At 41.8% G+C, this 20,472-nt stretch overlaps 1 protein-coding gene across 1 annotated transcript in view; it reads right to left on the bottom strand.

Moving 5' to 3' along the window:
• Window positions 1-510: 510 nt before the first annotated feature.
• Window positions 511-20,472, bottom strand: part of MYT1 (myelin transcription factor 1) — a 198,018-nt gene continuing 178,056 nt past the window's right edge. The window contains 5 exon segments of the mRNA XM_042464901.1: window positions 511-1,608; window positions 6,989-7,132; window positions 8,730-8,833; window positions 13,513-13,604; window positions 18,470-18,691. Coding sequence (XP_042320835.1) covers window positions 1,468-1,608; window positions 6,989-7,132; window positions 8,730-8,833; window positions 13,513-13,604; window positions 18,470-18,691 — 703 coding nt within the window. The 3' untranslated portion in view covers window positions 511-1,467.

The raw sequence follows: 20,472 nt of genomic DNA, 5'->3' as shown, positions 1-20,472 counted from the left end.
GCCATCCATTAGTTCCTCTAACCCAGTGTAACACCAAAGTGGCCTCAAAGTGGTAGTGGTGAAAAAATACTTCATTTCTTTTACTTAGGGGAGATCCCCTATGACAATCTATCAACCCATATAGGCTGTATCAACATTTATGTCTTCCTCCTGCCCCTCTTACCTCCTTTTACAAATCCAGCAAATATGTTTATGGATGCAGGCAGTGCTGAAGAGATTTGTTTTGCAAGAGACATTCACTTCACTGTGGTTCTTTAAGTGCACAGCGGACTACGTATACCGAAGGGATAACAAAACATACAAACAAAGAACTGAAACTAAAAGCAAGTGGTTCTTTGGAAGATCTATACCGAACTGTTCCTTTTGTAGAATGATGATCACTCTGTTATGTGAAACTTACTTTTAAAAAAAATGTAGAAAAGAAAGCTGAGAATCAAAAACCATGTATGTATCAGCCAAAGTCCATAGTGAAGAGTAAATCGCTCTTCCTAGACACTTTTTTGTTCCTTATCACACTTTAAACGTGTCTCCGGCATTGACGCCTGCGGTGCTTTGCAGCTACTCAACGATGATCACAACAACAAACAGAACCAGAACGGTCAGCAAAAGGACTTTCCAAAACCCATGTACACTGGACCATGACACACTTAGAATTCTTCCATACAAAATGTTTCAACGTTGGTCTGTTCATTAATAGCTATCATCATTTTTTTTAAGACGGACAAAGGAATACTGTAGTTGCAAACTCCAAAAAAGCTTCCCTGAGAACCTTTTGTAATTATTTTTTTTCCATTGCGCTTTCCACTGGAGATCCAGAGCTGCTCTTTTGGAAAATAAAAAATAATGCTACTCTATAATACTTGTAAGAGTTTTTATGTCCAGTAAGTATCGGAATCCTTGGTGGGGTAAGTATCCCAGTTCAGATTGGGATGGACACATAACCTGCAGCTCCAGACTCACATGTACGATACAAGTCACAAGATGTGTGTGTTACCTGGGGACATGACCAGAGGCAACACAATGTTGTGGAGTATGTTGTGATACAGATAAAAGCCCTGTTCATTTAATGCTCTAAACCTTAAACTAATTCTTCCAAGAGCCTTCTTTGTGCCCAGTGGCTTGTGAACATCCTTGATCCCCTTTACTTCTAAGCCACTCTTGGAAGCTGCATCCCATAGAATTGGCCAAAAAGTCAAAACAAGGCCCGCACCATTTGCCAAAGGGATGCCACCAAGTAAACAAAAACATTTTGAGTTCAGTTCTTCTTGTGAATGGCCTCTTGGTTACATTTTGGTCCTTTGATTCATTCATTCGACAAGTTTCGTAACTTGTAAACCTGAATATGCAGAGTGAAGGTCCTCTATATTTTTCCAGTAACTTGAATTTCCACTTTTTAAAATTTATTTTTTTACTTTTCCCTCTCTTCTTCTTCTGGTTCTCTACCCCCCTTTTTTTGTCCCATTGGATCTAGACCTGAATTCCTTTTATGGCCTGTTTGATGCTTTCCAGCAGGTCCTTGTTCTCAGGATTCTGGTAGCACTCCTGGTTTGTGTACATATCAGTAAGGGTGTTGACGTATGCATCAAAGTTCTGCTCACTGATTGGTTCCTAGGTGCAAGAGAACACAAAGTAAACACCAATGAGCAAAACAAGCCACATGAATCTTAACTGGACTCAGAACACAGATAATACTCTTGGGGAGCTTTGCAGAACATGTGCCAACAGAATGAGTCTTCCTAGGACAGTGACAGTGGTCATGGGAAAGAAGAACATTTGCAAAGCCTTGCACTCAGTCACCTGTGGTGACTATCTCACCACTGCTGCGGCTGCTGTTGCTGATATTACAGTGCGCCTGCATCATACGCAGGCGTGCTATACGCAGATTTGAGCATATGCTCAAACCCGCATAGAGCCGCATGGGATGCAAGGGGAATGAATGGGGAGTGCACCCATGGCGTGCACGCACCACTGCGCTGCCACATGCACGAGCCCCACTCATTCCAGTGGGGCTTGAGCATGCATGGAATTCGGAACGGATCCCTGCGTAAGCAGAGGGTGCACTGTATTAAGGGAGCCCTGGTGGCACCGTGGTTAAATGCTGGTACAGCAGCCACAATGTTATAAGTTTGATCCTAGAGGAGCACTCCAAGGTCCACTCAGCCTTCCATCCTTTCATGGGTCAGTAAAAATGAGTACCCAGCTTGTTGGGGGCAATTGGCTTACACATTGTAAACTGCTCAGGGAGTGCTAGTTCACTGATAAGTGGTATAGAAATGTACTTGCTATTGCTGCTATTATTATTATTGTTATTTCTACTTTTTCCTCAAAATTGGGACACAAAATGGCTTACAAATTTAAAAAAATACAATTAAAAACAAAAGTGGGCATTAAATGATATAGCCAGACCAAATAAGCAATGTTATGCTACAGATCTTTATTCAAAAGTACAGCCCATTTGCATCAATAGAAGTATAGTGTCAAGATCAAGGGAAGTAATAGTGCCACTCTATTCTGCTTTGGTCAGGCCTAGGGTTGCCATAAGTCAGGACCTCCAAACCGGGACAAATGTAGGACCACATTTTCAAATGTAGGACACGTTTTTTATATGTTAATATATGTTAATATAAATGCATGTTTCTTCGGCTGCTCAAAATGGAGGACATTTTGGCATTATTCCTAGACAGATGGCAGAAATGTACTTCTCTTTCTGGCCAAATACCCCCCCCCCCCGCCCAATTCTACAACTACATGTCCCACTTCCAAGCAGGCATAGGATTTGAAAGACCACAGGCACCCCCCCTTTGCCACTGCAAACTACAAGTCCCACTCCCAAGCAGGCATGGGATTTGAAAGACCACAGGCTCCCCCTTTTGCCACTGCAAACTACATTTCCCACTCCCAGGCCTTCTTAGCAATTCCCCCCTTCCTCCTTTTCCTTGCCTCCTCAACCCCCCCCAACCCTTCACCCCCTCTTTTTCCCCAGGTATGTCTCAACTTAGGGGGGATTTATGGGTCAGATCCCTTGCAAAGTCTTTTTTCTTTTCTAATGGGGGGCAAAGCCTTGAGAAGCCCTGGACCCCTGAGAAGAAGAGGAGGGAGGCTTAGAGAGAGGGGGGTAAATAAGAGGGCTAGAGGCAGGGTTGCCATAAGTCAGAAAGGAGTTGGGCACACAACAACAACAATAACAACAGCAACAGCAGAGGAGGAAGGGGAGGAGGAGAAAAAAGGGGAAGGAGAAAGAAGAAGAATAGGAACAAAGAGAAAAAGAAGATGAGGAGGGGGAAGAAAGGAAGAAAAAGGAGAGGAGGAAGAGGAGGGGAAGAGGAGGAGAAGGAAAAAAAAACGGAATAACAAGAAGAAGAGAAGGAGGGGAAAGAGAAAGAGAAAGAGGGGAAGAACTAAAAGAATTTTATCTATTCCTCTTTTAATTGTTATTATCTTAGAATGTACGCCTTGGGCAGGCTTTTATTTACTCCTAATTTTACCAACTTTGTACAGCGCTGCGTATAATTACAGCGCTATAGAAATAAAGTTTAATAATAATAATAATAAGAAGAAGCTTGCCTGAGTGCAAAGCCCTCCCTGCTTGGACGTTGGAGCATGCCAAATAAGGAAGCAGAGGGCTGGCCAATAGGGGCAGGGCAGAGCAGCAGACGCAGCCCCCTGCTAGCTTCAGTCATGCTGCTGCTACAGCCCTCTTGCTCAGCACTGTAGCAAAGGGAGGCAGCAACCCTGGGAGCTCAGAGTCGGGCAGCCACCCAGGAATGGGGGGAGGGCGGGGCGGGACCGGGCCCCGCCCCCAGGAGGCGGGAAAGTCCCGCCCACTGCCGTGAAATGGCAAGCCTAGTCAGGCCCCACCTAGAATAATGTGTCCAGTTCTAGGCACCACAATTTAAAAAGGATGTGGAGAAACTGGAGCGTGTCTAAAGAAGGGTGGCTAAAATGGTGAAGGTTCTGGAAGCCATGCCCTATGAGGAACGACTTAGGGAGCTGGGGATGTTTAACTTGGAGAAAAGAAGGTTAAGAGGTGATATGATAGCCCTGTTTAAATATTTAAAGGGATGTCATATTGAGGCGGGAACACGCTTGTTTTCTGCTGCTCCAGAGACTAGAACATGGAACAATGGATGCAAGCTACAGGAAAAGAGATTCCACCTCAACATTAGAAGGAATCTCCTGACAGTAAGGGCTGTTCAACAGTGGAACACACTCCCTTGGAGAGTGGTAGAATCTCCCTCCTTGGAGGTCTTTAAGCAGAGGCTGGATGTAAAGACATGGAACAATGACAATGTACACTCAAATGAAGCAGGTTGAGAATTGACAACACTGGCTACCTTGATCTTAAGCATGTTTACTTACATGGGGCCCTTGGCATCCGCTGTATCCCTTATATAAAACTATATTCACAGCTTGCTTTTTGGAATTTATATATTTTAAAAATATTTTCAAGCAATGGATAGTTAAATGCATGGATAAAAAGACTCCATGGATACAGAGAACTATCTGTACTTGGAAATGGCCTGACACCAGCTAGTTGTGCCTTAACTTTTAAGAGGTCTTACTTATGCATTCTTGTCTTGTAAATTTAAAACACTGTAGTAGACCACAAAGTTACTAGGGGGAAAATAATATGAAAAATTGAAGCCATACCCTTTCTGTTTATGCACAAAATGGCTGTCTTACAGCAGAGGACTAGACAAGATGGTTCACTGCAGCCCTTTCAAGGGCAACATAATGTTCATTCCTAAAATTAAATCAACTTCATTTTAAATTGATTGCCTGAGGTCCAAAACACACTTCAGAAATAATCCAGTTTGAGACCACTTTAACTGCCCTGGTTCAATACTAGGGAATTCTGGGAACTGTAGTTTTGTGAAACATTTAGCCTTCTTTGACAGAGTACTCTGGTGTCATAATAAACTACAGTTCCCAGGTTTCCCTAGCACTAAGCCAGGACAGTTAAACCCGATTATTTCTGCAGTGTATTTTGGATCTATGTGAATTTAAAGCCTCCATGAATTGGAATATATGTTTGCTTTTTTCCATCTGAATTATTTGTTGCATTAACAAATATTCATATATTACATAGTCACATACATTAATAAATGTGCAAGAAAGCTTTTTAGTGTCAGGTGTAAAGGTATTCTTGTGCTGCTTACTAGGAAGTAAATTCCACTGAAGTCAGCAAGACCTACTTCAGTGTAAAAATATTTTGGAACAAGATGTATTTTGGCTCAAGCTGCTAGTCTCTATGCAGTATTCTTGTCTGTCCAACTTGTTTGTCGCACAACACATTTCTAATGTGTTTAAATGGTGCTAATGTGCACATAACACAATTAGGTTCTTGACAACAGAGAGGAGGTAATTAATATTTTTTCAGTTATTCTACTTTAGTGCAACATTCCCCTCCCCTAATTCCACAGCAATACAGTGGTAGCATGCTGGGTCCTGCTAGACCTTGTCATGTTAAGTATAATATACTCTCTTCATGGTAGAGATTGTTCTGTTGACAGCTATTCAGAACAGAATGGAAGCTTACTGACTTACAACAGGATCTGCAATATCTATCTGATGCTAAATTCCAGTCCTGTCCTATCTCCCCTCATGCTATCTTAGACTTTAGTTAAAAAAAAAAAAAAGGGAGAGGAGGCAACATGGATCTTTGATCATGGTCCTTTTATTATTTTCTTACCTACTTGGGCTATGTGGTGTAATGTGACAAAACATAAGGCAAAAGGAAAAGATTGGTCAGCAAAGAGTGTGTTACAATATAGTAGAAGGTTGAGCTGCTACTGAGTATGTAGACAGTGTTATGCTAGTCTGGAATATCAATATGTAAAGGGATCTTGTAGTACCTTTGAGAGTAACTGTGCACAATTAGTCTCAGAGGTGCTACAAGATCCCTTTGCATACTAATATGTAGTGATAGATATTGAGATGGATTACAGGATTCCTATTTTTCTAATGCCTTTTAGGAGCCATGTGGCCTATGGGCTGCATGTGGCTGCATTTTGTGTCCATCTATATCTCAGTGTCAGGGTTTGGTTTATTTATTTTTTGTTAAAATGTGATATCAGTTACAAGGTCCCTAAAAGTAACTAGTTATCGATATGTGCTGTACTAGCCACTTAGAATGGGGATTGCACTTCCTTGCTTTCAGACATTTAAATTATCCTGGCCTTTTTGCCAATCTTCCTATATTTAATAGGGATGGGGAAAATAATTGGGGTTATATTGCCATATGGAAATATCATTTTGTGATTGCCAAGACTTGGCAACAGAACCAAGCCCATCATGCCTCAGAAATCCATGAATTTCTGTATTTGTGATACATCTCAGAGGGAGAAAATACACATAAAACCATGTATACAAACATGCTTTCTTCCAATGGAAAAGGAATTTCAGAAACAAAGAGGTAAAAAAAATGGATATACAAAAATATGGTTTGACAAAGAGTCCAAAAGTATGCATAAGTTTCCATGCAGAACAAAAAAATCACAATCTTGCAATTCCATGTGAAACTGGGATGGGATGTGAATGCTATTGGGTCAGCAAGAAACACATCAAGACTGAAACAGACAGGCTGCATCCGCATGTCAGAAATAATCCAGGTTGACATCACTTTAACTGGCATGTCCCAGTGCTATGGAATTCTGGGATTTGTAATTTGTCTGAGCTCTGACAAGCAAAATGTATCATAAAATTACATCAGAATTCCATTGTATTCAGCCATGGCAGTTAAAGTGGTGTCACCCTGGATTATTTCTGCAGTATGGATGCAGTTAGATTTTCACATGCTTAATTTACAATGGCGGACTCCCCTGCTGCACTGAATTTTATATAAAAAAGTAGAAATAATTGATGCCTTTAAATGGTTTCTCTTCGTCTTCTATGTTGCATGCAGCATCTTCCCTCTCCAATAATGCTTTCTGAAATGGGTTCTTTGCTCTGCAGATAAAGGCTGAGCTCATACAATAGAGTTACTCACCATGTGTGGAAGGCGGATATTGGCAAGACTTTGGATAAGAGTCTGGCTTAGCCCTGAGAGCTCAAGGAAGAGGGCTTCATTCTGCTCCTCAATGATCTTGTTCTCCTCCTCAATATTCTTAAGGTTCTTCTCCATGCTTGAGATCTGCAGGTTAGGAACAATGTGGATTAGAAGAGAAATGATCTTGAATAAGCTAAAGTATTGTGTGTGTTACAACTACAACCTGGTGATCCCATCTTGAACTTTAAAGGTCTCTTTGTCTCACACCCTGGTGTTGACATAAGTTAACCCTAGACCTACATATGCCTACTTTAGGTTGCTGCAGAGATTGGCATTCCCTTGCTTCCTCTGCACTGCCAAAGCCTCCTGGGGCCTACCATAGAGCTGTCAAAGCTCTCTGCCCATGTCATTTGTGCTTGAAGGACAGATGGTGTTGTGGGGATCAGAGAAGTATCCAACTATGTCCTGGTAATCAGATGCAAAACAGTGAAGATTATCGCACTGGGGTTAAAACCCCCAGTGCGTTCTAACGGGGGCAAGCACGGAGCGTGACGGGAACCCGATGGGCCCCAGAACGCTAGTTTACTGCATGGCAGAATGCCACCATCTCCAAGCATTCCCATTGGGTTCCCATCGGGTTCCAGGGGATGCCATTTCTGGGGACGCTTTGAGGAAATCAGGAAAATAAAGAGCTGCTTTAAAAATACCGCTAACTAGTTACTTTTAGGGACCTTGTAACTGATATTAAAGTAGAAGTTCTCAGGCTCTGGTGTCAGTTGATCTGTTAGGCAGGAATATTTAGCTCAGTGATTCTCAAACTCTAGCCTTTCAAGTGTTTTGACTTCAGTTCCCTGAATTCCAGATTATTAGCCATGGCTGAGTATGGACCAGACTCAGCCAGACTATGATGAGGCTTCTGGGAGCTGAAGTCCAAAACACCTGGAGGACCAGGGTTTGGATATCACTGATTTAGCTCATGCGTTGTGAGGAGCAACCTCTAGCTAGTTTCATAACCATCACAGTTCAGAGGTAGGTCAGTAACTACAGGCAAAATACCAAAAATTGATCAGCAACAGATAAAAGGTTACTAGAAGAAAGGTTTAACAAGGGAAGAATAATGAATTAACCTCTGTGAGATCACCTCTCAGTGAGTGAATATGTTATTTCTGTATGGGTAGGCTATCCTTCATCTATTGCAAAATTTTTTGAAGCATCCAGTATTTGTTTTCATTGGTGGGGAGGAAGACATCTTTCTATAAATGTGTACTGGAGGAAGCCAGAAGGAAGGGTGAGATGCTCACTGCTGAACATCCCTAGTGAGAGACCACCTTTCTCTGCAGGAAAACATTGCCATCCCATCCCAGTGGAGAATAACATCTTCCACTTGGGGACACTGCTTGGTGATAACAAATATTTCCTCCTGGCTTTGATGCTGAGCCATTTAGTATCTGCAGATATGGTTTCTCATAGGGTTACAAATTGTGCATAAAGCAGAAAGGTGCATTGCACTCTTACAAAAGAGAAAAAAGCATTGCAACGTGAAGGGGTTTTGGCAGGACAAACTCATTCCTCTCATGTTGAAGAGTCTCTTGGGTTCAGAATACAAGAAATGCAACCATACTCTAACCAACAAATAGAGGAGTTTGTGGGTTTAAAAAAAATTTATGGGGCCATTCCAATGACCTCTATTGAGTTAATTTTAGCACATGAACATGGAAAGACAATGGAGACAGATGAATACCTGTGTCTGCAGCTTCACCATGGCTGCTTCCATCTCAGTGTTGGATTCATTCAGCTCACTAATTTCTTTGTTTAACTGCTTAATTTCTTCATCATTTTCTAGAACTGTAAAAAAAAGTGACATAAAACATCAGTCAGATATCTTTCTGGTTTGACATGTGCAGAGAGATCCAGAATACGGTGCAATTTTGCTGACACTTAGTACATCTCGGTTTGGTCAGTGTCTGAATCAGAAACCATTTGGAAACAGACATGGCTGCCAACTTGCCTTCCAACACAGGGTAGTGCATTAAAGTAATACATGAAATGGGAAAGCTACATGTCAATTTAAACGTAGCAAGTTCATAACTAGTATGTAGAGAAATCTTGTAGCAACTTTGAGACTAACTGAAAGAAAGAAGTTGGCAGTGTGAGCTTTCGTAGGCTTCAGTCTACTTCCTCAAATATCAAAAGCATCTGAGGAAGTAGACTGAAGCCTATGAAAGCTCATGCTGCCAACTTCTTTCTTTCAATTAGTCCCAAAGGTGTTATAAGAACCTTCTTCCCCCGTGAGCAAGAGCCATCACTTCTTTAACCAGCTTCAAAACGGAGTTGAAGACCATCCTGCTCAGAGAAGCATTCCCAGGCTTTGCTTAATTGTCACTTGCTATTTGATGTTCTTTTGTTGCCTGTTTTATTGAATCATTTCCTGTATTGCTATGTATTTTATATGTATTATCCTACTAGAGAGGCAGACTAACTCCAACAGGCCTCCCTGGAAGAAGATTAACTATCCATTAAGAAACCAAGCCCTCCCTCCAGTCCTTCTCCCCTGATCCAGGCCTCGGAGGTTGAGAAGAACTGCTGGCCCTCATCCCCTTCCCCACCACCACTCCCTTCTCCTTTTGTGTCATTTCTTTTTAGATTGTAAGCCTGAGAGCAGGGAACCGTCCAATTAAAAAGATTGTATGTACAGCGCTGTGTAAATTTACAGCGCTTTATAAATAAAGGATAATAATAATAATAATAATAATAATAATAATAATAATAATAATAATAATAATCTCTCTACATACTGATTCTACAAACTAACACGGCTATATGTTTAAGTTCATAACTAGTTTCAGTGGAGCAAATTTAAATAGAATTTCTTGACAGTACATTTTTTTGGGAGTAGGGGGCTTGATCTGCTGTTAATAGGACATGGAAGTCCAGAAGAAGATTGAGATGCTGATCGTAATCCCCATGTCAGAAGAATGGTGAATCCACTCCATGTTTCAATCCAAACTTTAAAGGAATAATGTAAAGTGTTGAAACCAAACCTCCAATAGGAGCAGCCTATTAGTCAGATATACTTCTTTGATAATGTGGCGATGAGGACAGCCATTGGCAATATGAAATTTGCTCAGTATTAACTCAAGGACAATTTACACAAAAGGAAGTCAATAAGTGGATGGGAAACACTGAAAAATCAATTTTGAGACTGCTTTAACTGCCCTGGCTCAGTGCTAGGGAGTCCTGGGAATTGTAGTTTATTGTGGCACCAGAGCTCTCTGACAGAGGAGGCTAAATGTCTCACAAAACCAGAGTTCCAAGAATTCCCTAACATTCCCTAACATTGAGCAAGGGCAGTTTAATCAGCCTCAAACTGGATTATTTCTAGAGTGTGTTTTGGACCTAAGTCTCTCCACCTGCAATGAGGTCTTTCCCTTTTCCTACTGCCTTCTACAGTTGGCCCTCCATATCCATAGATTCTTTATCCACAGACTTGAGTATTCACAGCTTGAAAATATATTTAAAAATATATACATTTCCAAAAGCCAACCTTGATTTTGCCATTTTGTATAAGGGACACCATTATATTTAATGGGTGTTGATATCCATGGATGCTGGTATCCATGGGGAGTTCTGGAACCAAACCCTAATGGATACTAAGGCCCACTGTCCTTTGCAAAGCACAATTGTCTTTTCTAGTGAATAATGTTTTCCTATGATGTGTCTAAGGGCTGAGACAGACTGCCTGAAGATGGCAATCTGATTTTAACTCTGGAGGGACGTCGCAGCCGCCAAACGTTACTCAGTTGTGGCAAACTATGTTTTCCTGTTATTTTTTTTCTTGGTGTGTGTGTTTATGTCTTCCCAGAAGTTTTTCTTCTAGGTTTTTTTTTTGGGGGGGGGTGCCCAGGTTACATCGCGAGTGCATCACTGGTGCACTCATGACATAAGCGACGCACAGCAACTTGCGGACGCTGTGCGTCCCTTACATCAAGATGGCAGTGCCCATGTGGATGGGATGCCACCATTTGTCATGGCCATCCAAGAGCAGGACGAGGAGGACGAGGAGGAGATGGAGGCTATACCAGCTCCCAGTTCTGCCCCGCCAGACCCAAGCCCTGATCTCCCAGCCTCAGGGGTTGAAGCTTAGCCAGGTCCTAGCTCTGTGGGGTTCCCTCCTGAGGCTCACCAGCCTAGTGTTGACTCTGTGGAAGAACCAAGCATGGAGGTCCCTTCCTTTAGGCAGAGGAGAGCTGAGAGTTCTTGCGTGCATCGATCCAGGAGGCTTGCAAAGAGGCAATCTGCAGATAAGTCACATCTGGCACAAGGGAGGGCGTCTCTCATTTAAGCAGCTGGGGAAACGCCAACCCTTTGCCAGAGATTATTGTAGAATCCTTCATTGTGATTGCTGTCGGCACTGGCTCCTTGAACCCTTGTCTGTCTTGTATCTACGACTTTGGAACGAACTGGACTATTGCTACCTTCTGGTTCTCCTGACCCTGGACCGAACTGACTTCCATGACCTCTCGTATCCTGACCTTGGCTTTGTTTGTGGCTTGCTTCTCTCTGACTAGAAAGGTCTGTAGACTCCCAGCTCCTAGTCAGCTCTTTTGGCTGAGCCATCATTATCAGCGTTTGTTTGTGTGTGTGCTGGCCGCAGTCCAGGACACTATTAGGCTACCACCGTTATTCACTAGGGTTCCGGACCGTGCGGTTGCCACGTGGTCCAGAACCCTAGTATCGACCCTAGTATCGCCGCTGCCACGCTGCTTTTGGCCCATCTATCTTGGGCCTTAACTACAACTGTCTTAATGCCTTCAATGTCTACTTTGACTTTGAACTTTGGCTCTGTAGTGGGAAGAAATCAATATTAGTATCAGTGCCATGGGAATGTTCATTTTGTTGCATAACTATACACACACACACACACACACGGAAATTATTCATCCTTGCATGCAAGGAGAAAATAATCAAAGATTTGTGAAGTTGAAGGCTTCCATGGCTGGCATCCATAGTTTTTTGTGGGTTTTTTGGGCTATGTGGCCATGTTTGAGAAGAGTTTATTCCTGACCTTTTGCCAGCATCTGTGGCTGGCATCTTCTCTGAAGATGCTAACCACAGATGCTGCTGAAACATCAGAAATAAACTCTTCAACAACATGGCCACAAAGCCCAAAAAACCCACAAAAAAATAACAATCAAAGATTTATTTTCCTATTCTTATGGCCATGGCTGAGAAATTATTTTGATTGGTCTTATGCTCTGAAACAATTCCATTCTAGTAAACCACATGTGATCTATCTGACAGAAAACTGGAGACATTTGCAAACGTGTGTATATTTGTAGTACAGTCGGCCCTTCTTATACACAGATTTTTTATACACGGATTTAAGCATACACGGTTTGAAAATGTTCCAAAAAAGTATAAATTTACCTTGATGTTCCATTTTTTATTAGGGACACCATTTTGCTATGTCATTATACTTAATGGGACTTGAGCATACACGGATTTTGTTATACACGGGGGATCTTGGAACCAAACCCCAGCGTATAACAAGGATCCACTGTATTTAGTACATTAGGACATCTCTAGTATTTCAAAGCTATGCTAAGTGTATGTGCAAGAATAAAGCCCATTTTGTTCAGTAATCTGGATGATGCGTTGCATGCTTCGTGTGTTCAGTGTTGTGGGAGATCTTCTATGGGTAAGAAACATTTGCATATTAGAGCAGTCTAAAAACACATGAATTAGAAAGGGCTAATTTAATATACAAGAGCCAACATGGTGTAGTGGTTTGAGTGCTGGACTGTGGCTCTGGAGACCAAGGTTCGATTCCCGGCTTGGCCATGTAAACCCACTGGATGCCCTTGGGATGTCACATGCTCTCAGCCTCAGGGGAAGGCAATGGCAAACCTCCTGTGACGAAATCTGCCAAGAAAACCCAGTGATAGGTTTACCTTAGGGCAGTGATGGAGAACCTTTTACAGACCGAGTGCCCAAACTGCAACCCGGACATCACTTATTTATTGCAAAGTGCCACGTGCCTCTGGCTTTCTAGTAAGAAACTCTGGCAAACTCTGTGCTAGGGCGACAGCATGTGTGCCGACAGAGAGGGCTCTGAGTGCCACCTGTGGCATGCGTGCCATAGGTTCGCCATCACTGCCTTAGGGTCAGCATAAGAAAAAAAAAATGACTTGGGGACACACAACAACAAACTGTATGTATTGTCTACTAATAACATTGTGTCTATACATGGAGTGTTGAATCTTGTTACAGGCATGCATAATTCCTTATCTCCTGCTTCCCACATCAATCCCCTGAGGCCACTGAAAACAGTCCATAGGTTTGGGGCACCCTGTGGAATTGTTCATTTGCAACAGAGAAGGAACTTCCCAAATCCAGAAGATAGACCCATTGCACTCAGAGGTTCATCTGAAGTTAATGCAAGGGAGATCCTGAATCCAACCGGGGTGTGATGTCATTACATTATTTTATACCAGGATTGTATTATTCAGTCCAGGCTTGCTTACCATCGCTGGTCTTGAATTTAGTGTTGAGAATTTCATCCCCTGAGATTTTCCCTTTTTTCCCAGCAAAAGTAGCTCTTGGACACCCTGAAAGGCTAAAGGAACAACAGAACAGGATATTATGAGAAATGCCACGTAAGCTGAACTAGATGAGTATTAAGGCAAAACCAAAATTACATGCAACAGTGTACAGGGATTCCTTGCAATATGACATTTGGCATTACTTGGGAAAAGCCAGCACACATATTTACATTGTCCTCACTTGTCTCTCACTGTCATTATCATGATCCTGAAGTTCACTGGCTGTTTTAGTCCATAGGATTTTAATTCTGATCCTTATGTTTGGTGATATTGAATCTGATGTGAACTTGTCATATGCTTTACATGATCTCTGATGGGATGGGATTATATGTGTGATTATTTTGGGAAGCACTAGAGTTGGGAAAGAATAAAAGAGATGGAAAAGACTATGTGAAAACTTAGACACTGACAGCCACTTAGATAACACTGAGCAAGATGGACACACAATACAACTTTTAAATAAGATGGCTTCTTGTATTTCTAAATTGCAGCATCCATATGAAATAATAGTACAGAGAGGATTTGTGGTGAATTATGTTTTCCTGTTATGTTTTTTTCTTGGTATGTGTGTTTATGTGTTTTTCTGGGAAAAATCCTGCTTTGATGCAACTTGTTCTGATCCAGAAACTGAAACTGGCAAATCTGGGGAAAAAAAGTTTTGTTGTCATCGAAAGTTGTCCTACTTTTTTTGACTGGGAATATTTGCATAAGCTTTGAAAAACCAAGTGTGTTTTATTTCTCTGAGAGAACACAAAAAACTTTTATTATTATTATTTTTTAAAAAAATAGTTATTTTCCCATTTCTTTCTAAGACGGAGAAAATTACCAAAAGAAAACATCTATTTTATGATCATTGTAAAGCCATTTCCCAGAGGCAGCTTTTTCAGCTGTTTCTATAAGCAGTATTTTTTTTATACATCCATCAGGAATTCACCGAAGCTGGTGTTTGAATAGTTCAAAAACAGAAATGACACTTAGATTTGAAAGAAATTCCCTTGCAGGTTGCCCCATAAAAGATTCAGCTGTAAAATGCAGATTTTAATCAAAGTGCATATTTTATGTCCCATAAACCGGAACAGATCTTAATCCAGAAACTTGGTGTATTGGCAGATAGCCTGTTCTACTGTTCAAATAACAACTCCAACAACCCAATGGTGTAGCTGTTGGGAGCAGGGAATGAAGACATTGTCTTGCCTATATGAATTTTGCTCCCCACAATGAAATTTTGTATTATCTTCACATTTCTAGTAATGGAGAGAGTGAGAATCAAAAATCATTTACCCAGAAATCTTGTATTTACTCTGTTTGCATTCCCTTGGGAATTTGCCTGTGCCTTTTCTTTGGATTCTGAAACTGTATTTCTTGCGGCTCAACTAAAATTTTAACTGAAGAAAATTTTATGGGAAGGAGGCAGAATTTTTGGTTGGGGGGCAATGCCCTCATTTTGGGAGCAGCAGATGCAATGGCAGTTTTCTAGGAATATTTGGTATCTCTATTAAGCAGAGTGCAGTCAGCATAGGGCAGTGTTTTGAGCTTTGGGCTGAGACTCTGGAGACTAGGGTTCAAATCTGCGCATGGAAACCCACAGGCTGGCCATGGGTATGTCACACCCTCTCAGCCTCAAAGGCTGGCTATGGCAAACCCCCTTGAAACATCTTGCCAAGAAAACAAAGTGATGGGATTGCCATAAGTCAAAAATGGTCCAAAACACACTGCAGAAATAATCCAGTTTGAGACTGCTTTAACTGCTCTGGCTCAGTGCTATGGAATTCTGAGAACTGTAATTTTGTGAGGCATTTAGCCTTCTCTGTCAGAGAGCTCTAGGGCCACAATAAACTACAACTCCCAGGATTCGCTAGTGCTAAGCTAGGGCAGTTAAAGCGGTCTCAAACCACATTATTTTTGCAGTGTGTTTGGGACCAAGAACTTGAAGGCACACTGCAGCAACAGCAGCAGGGCAAACTCAATATGAGCTTGTGGTAGAGACAAGAATAATTAGTTTGCATGCCCATGTAAGGTTCAAAAAAGAGAGAAAACATACATTTATTGTCTCAGAAAATTCATCTTAGGATAGGAAAAGAGATAGACAAAAGATGTTAGCCTGTACTTGGTTACAAGAGCCCTTAAAGTCTTGATCTCAGGTGTGGAGCTGGCAGTCATTGCTGGGGTTGGGCCTCCAAATAAGGCAATCAAGAGACTAACTAAGGGCCCATTTATACTACACAATTATGGTACTATTATTCAACTTTAATTGTCATGACAACATTCTATGGAATCATGGGCTTTGTAGTCTGGTCAGGCACTACAGCTCTTCAGCTGAGAATTTTAACTCCCCCCCAACTGCAAATTCCAAAATTCCATAGGATGGAATGATGGCAGCTAAAGTGGAATTATAGCACTACAATTGTATAGTGCGAAAGGGCCCTAACATCTTGAAGAAGGGGGAAGTGATCTCAACAGGTAAGGAGGAAGCAAAAAGCTTGACTGTTTAGATACAAAGAAAGATACAGAGAAGCAAACAAAGGCCAGGCATTATCTAAAATTCCCTCTTTCACTCATCACTTTATGCAAGTATTTTTTTTAAAAATACAAATTTTATGCAAGTATTGATGCCTTTGTCTCCAACAAATTTTGGGACCACCAGATCCCCAAATCACAAGGGACTGCTGCTCAGGATGTAGCCACATTGCAAAAATAAAGCAGTTCAACATGACTTCATCCTGTGGAATCCTGGGATTTGTAATTTGGTGAAATATCCAGTATGATCTGCCAGAGAGCTCTAGTGCCTGACCAAACTACAAATCCTAGGATTCCCTAGGATAGAGTCATGGCAGTTAAAGTGGTGTCAAACTGCTTTAACTCTGTGTGGCTACACCTTCAGAAGAGCGTAGTGAGTTGGATTCAGCCTACAAACTTCATGGGGTATATGGTATACCCGCCAACCATCCTGATAAGACAGGGACAGTCCCAATTAATCCTCTGTCATCCCACTTTTCCAGCTGCTTTCAAAAAGTCCCAGTTTCTCTCTCCTTCCCTCCTTGTCCTTGGCTCATTTCAGTTGTTGCAGTTCAAAGTGCAAATGAAGTTTGCTCTCATCTAATTCAGAGAGAGTTAACAGAGACAGGAGAAGAGGAGGCAGAATATGGACCGCCTTAATTAATAACTTTTGCCACCTTGAGCACACTGATGTTGCTTGGCCACATGTGTCCACTTTCCATTTGTCAAATGTTGGAAGGTGTGGTAAAGTGGGGGAACTGAGCTGGATTAAGCTGAGCCTATATCTCTTACATCTGTAGTTCTAGTGGAAAAGTCAGCAATGAACAGCTTGCTTTTTGCATGCGCTGGCTCAGGTACACATCCAGGGAGTGTTGTTTTAGTCTTTAGAGCAGTGCATTTCAAATGAGCTGGCTGTATCCTGTGCAACCAGGCCCCTAGATCTGCACTTGCATTTCATGTCTCCTAAGACAAGGGATATAAAGTGAGCTGGCTGAAGCAAATAATCCATGATACACAATCCAAGAGAATACAAATTTCTCACATTATCCTCAGATATTGTCTACGACATGACTTTATTTTTTTTTTTGAAGCAGAAAACATGTCCTCAGTCTTGTGTGATGTGATTAAGAGCAAACACAGATCCCTCCAGCCGTTTCTACAAGGATGAGCTGAATGCAGTTCGTAGAGCAATGATACATTTTCCCTAAATCTGAAAACAGAGTGAATTTTCCACCTTCAGAAATTAGAAGCCAATGAGTGTTCTCTGTCCTTGCCATTCCTTGGAGTCATGCCAGCTGTGTTTCGACTTCTGAAGGAGGCAGCTAATTAAGTCACCCTTCATATCATTAGTACATCCCTATTACATATTCCGAAGGCACTTAGGTGAGTTGATTAAGCAGTGAGACATTGGGGATTTGAGACAGAAACTTGCTGGATCCCTTGGCAAGAACACCTAGGGATAGCAACTAGGGACTTTGCTGAAATCTTGTATCCTGTAACTCTTGTGTCTTCTCTAGGTACACTGCCTATCTTTTGCACAAATGGCTTGCTTGATGGCAGATGGTGCATAGGCACAACTCCTCTTTTGACCAAAATGGTCACTGACTGGCCATGGGGTGTGCATAATAATAATAATAATAATAATAATAATAATAATAATTTATTTCTATCCTGCCTCTCCTATAAAATTGGGGCAGCAGAAAAAGCCCTCTCTCTTGTTGCTGGGCCAGCTGCCTCCATAATCCCTCTCTGGGACCTCACATTCTGAGCAAGTAAGATGATGGAGATTTATGCCCCACCAATTTTATAAAGATTTTGGCAATGAGTTGATTTTTTTAAATGGACATTTTCACTAAAAATTAAAGCTTCTTAGATCAGTAGTTCCCAACTTTTGGTCCTCTAGATGATTTGGACTTCAGCTCCCATAATTCCTGTTGGCTACATCGGTTGGGGCTTCTGGGAGCTGAAGTCCAAAACAAATGGAGGACCAAAGGTCAGGAACCACCATGTTAGATTGTAATCTTCAGCCAAAGGTGTAATAGTGGATACACATGAGTGGGTTTGTGTGGACACAATATGTCCTGAAATTTTAGGGGTGTTGTAGGAAAACATCATATAGATCCCACATAGATCTTCGTTGCACTTCAGTTCCAAGGGTTAAACATCTCACAGAATCATCAGGCCATGTGGCACCAAGCAACATGACATATTCCTCCTTTCCCTTCTTTTTAAATCCTGTTACACAGATCAAAGTAGTGTTCCAGAAGCTCTAGAATATCTAGTTTGTTGCCAGAAACTCAAAGTTTTTGAGAAAATATCAAGAGAGGTTTCAATCGTGATCTCACTACTGCCTTTGACATAAGATGGCATGCATAATGCTTACCTTCTATGGGTGAGGAAGCTTCCATTTGCATGACCTGAGCCATCACAACCTGGGGTTGGACAGGTTGGACCCTCATTCTTGAGTGACTTCCACGAAAAGGACGAGCCATTGAGAGACCCTTCTTTCTGCCTCCGGGCTGCAAGGGGGCATCCCGAGGCACTGCGATGGGAGGCATATTTACCACTGATGTGTCCAAGCCCGACACAACCAGGAACAGGGCACCTGGGGGGGGGGGGGGGAATACAAAGAAACATAAGAGTGGAAAGTCAGAAGTCCTTATCTTCCAAGGGAATGCAGCTGGTTAATTCAACCATGATGAGACGATTTGCCAGAAAGTGATTGATACACTGACATTTTAGCTAGTGTTGCTTGTGTGGTGAGTAACATTTGCTTGAATTCCCTCTTTTCCATCACCATTAAAGGACAGAGCCCTGCCCCTTATTTCACCTGGTAACCCCAGGATTGACTGAAATGGCATGCAAGCGGGGGAAATTTGATATACACCTTCCAGGATTGCCAGCTCAGGACTATCTCAGGCCCTGAGATTGCACGGTCAGAACCTGAGAGCCAGGGATGATCCCTTGTGATTTGACAGGGGCAGGAGTTGGTGACATTACAAATGATAGTTACAAAGGGCAGTCTATGGTGACAGCATTAAGTATGATGCATTAAGTATCAACCAGAATTGGACCCTTGGTATCTGCTGGGGTTTGGTTCTAGGACCCCTCATGGATACCAAAATCCCTGGATGCTGAAGAACCATTAAATACAATGGCATAATGAAATGGTGTCCCTTACACAAAATAACAACATCAAGGCTTGCTTTTTGGAATCTATCTATCTATCTATCTATTGAATATTTTCAAGCGATGGATGGTTGAATCCGGGGATAAAAAAATCCATGGATACAGAGGGCTGACTGTATACCATACAAATAAAAATAACCAAATCTAAGGTCTAATCTGCACTGGTGAAATAATATAATCTCACACTGCTTTAACTGTCATAGCTCCATGATATGGAATCCTGGGATTTGTAGTTTGTTGTGGCACCAGAGCTCTATGATAGAGAAGGCCGAATATCTCACAAAAACCCAGAATTTAATAGCATGGAGCCATGGCAGTTAAAACAGTGTCAAACTACACTATTGAGACTACCACAGGGGGAAAATCAGGGGATTAAAAAGGCATTTTCTCGGGAAAGTTGTGCGATCGCTGCAAAGATTTTCAGACAACATTGCGATCTAAGAGGAATTATCCCAGGAAGAACCAGGAATGCTCTAGTAACAAACCATTCATGGGATTTCCCTGTGAATGGTCTGTTGCTGGAGCATTCCTGGTTCTTCCCGTGATAAGTCCTCTCAGATCGCGATGTGTGTGAAAATCTTCGCCACGATCGTGCGACTTTCCAGGAAAATGCCTTTTTAATCCCCTGATTTTCCTCCCTGTGATAGTCTCCTATTTCCACAGTGCAGATTAGACCTAAGTGAAAGGGAAAATACACACACGCATATTTTTCAAGTCAGTACTCTTGCCCTTAAATTCTTTCCTCACCCTGAGAACTGGAGAAGAGAGCTCAGACCCTGAGATTTGGATCCAAACTTTGAGACTATGACCTCAGCGACACCTTGGCGCTTAATTTTTCCTGCCGTTGTTTGCTTTTGTTTAAATATTTATGTCAGTTATAGACACATCTAAAAGTTTGTTACTGCTCAAAGCTGTAAAAAAATAGAGGAATGAAAGTCAACCATGGAGCCAACTGTTAAAGCGAGGCAGCAATTAGGAATGTCAAAGACAACTGTCAAAACAAGTGCCTGCCTCTGCTTGAAATTCACATTCTACATTTCATTGTTACCATTATTTTTATTTTTCTTCCATAAAAAAAGGAAGAGCTGACAGTCTAGAGTTGCACCGCCATTATTTCCTTCCCCCCTCAGAGATAATTTGAAAAAACGCTGATCCTGTTTTTAATCATCTGCAAATGCGGCACAATTCACTTATTGT

Source organism: Sceloporus undulatus, chromosome 4, assembly GCF_019175285.1.
Source record: "Sceloporus undulatus isolate JIND9_A2432 ecotype Alabama chromosome 4, SceUnd_v1.1, whole genome shotgun sequence".
NCBI classification, from domain to species: Eukaryota; Metazoa; Chordata; class Lepidosauria; order Squamata; family Phrynosomatidae; genus Sceloporus; species Sceloporus undulatus.
Note: the sequence above shows the minus strand (reverse complement) of the source record. Positions and strands in the feature narration are given on the sequence as shown.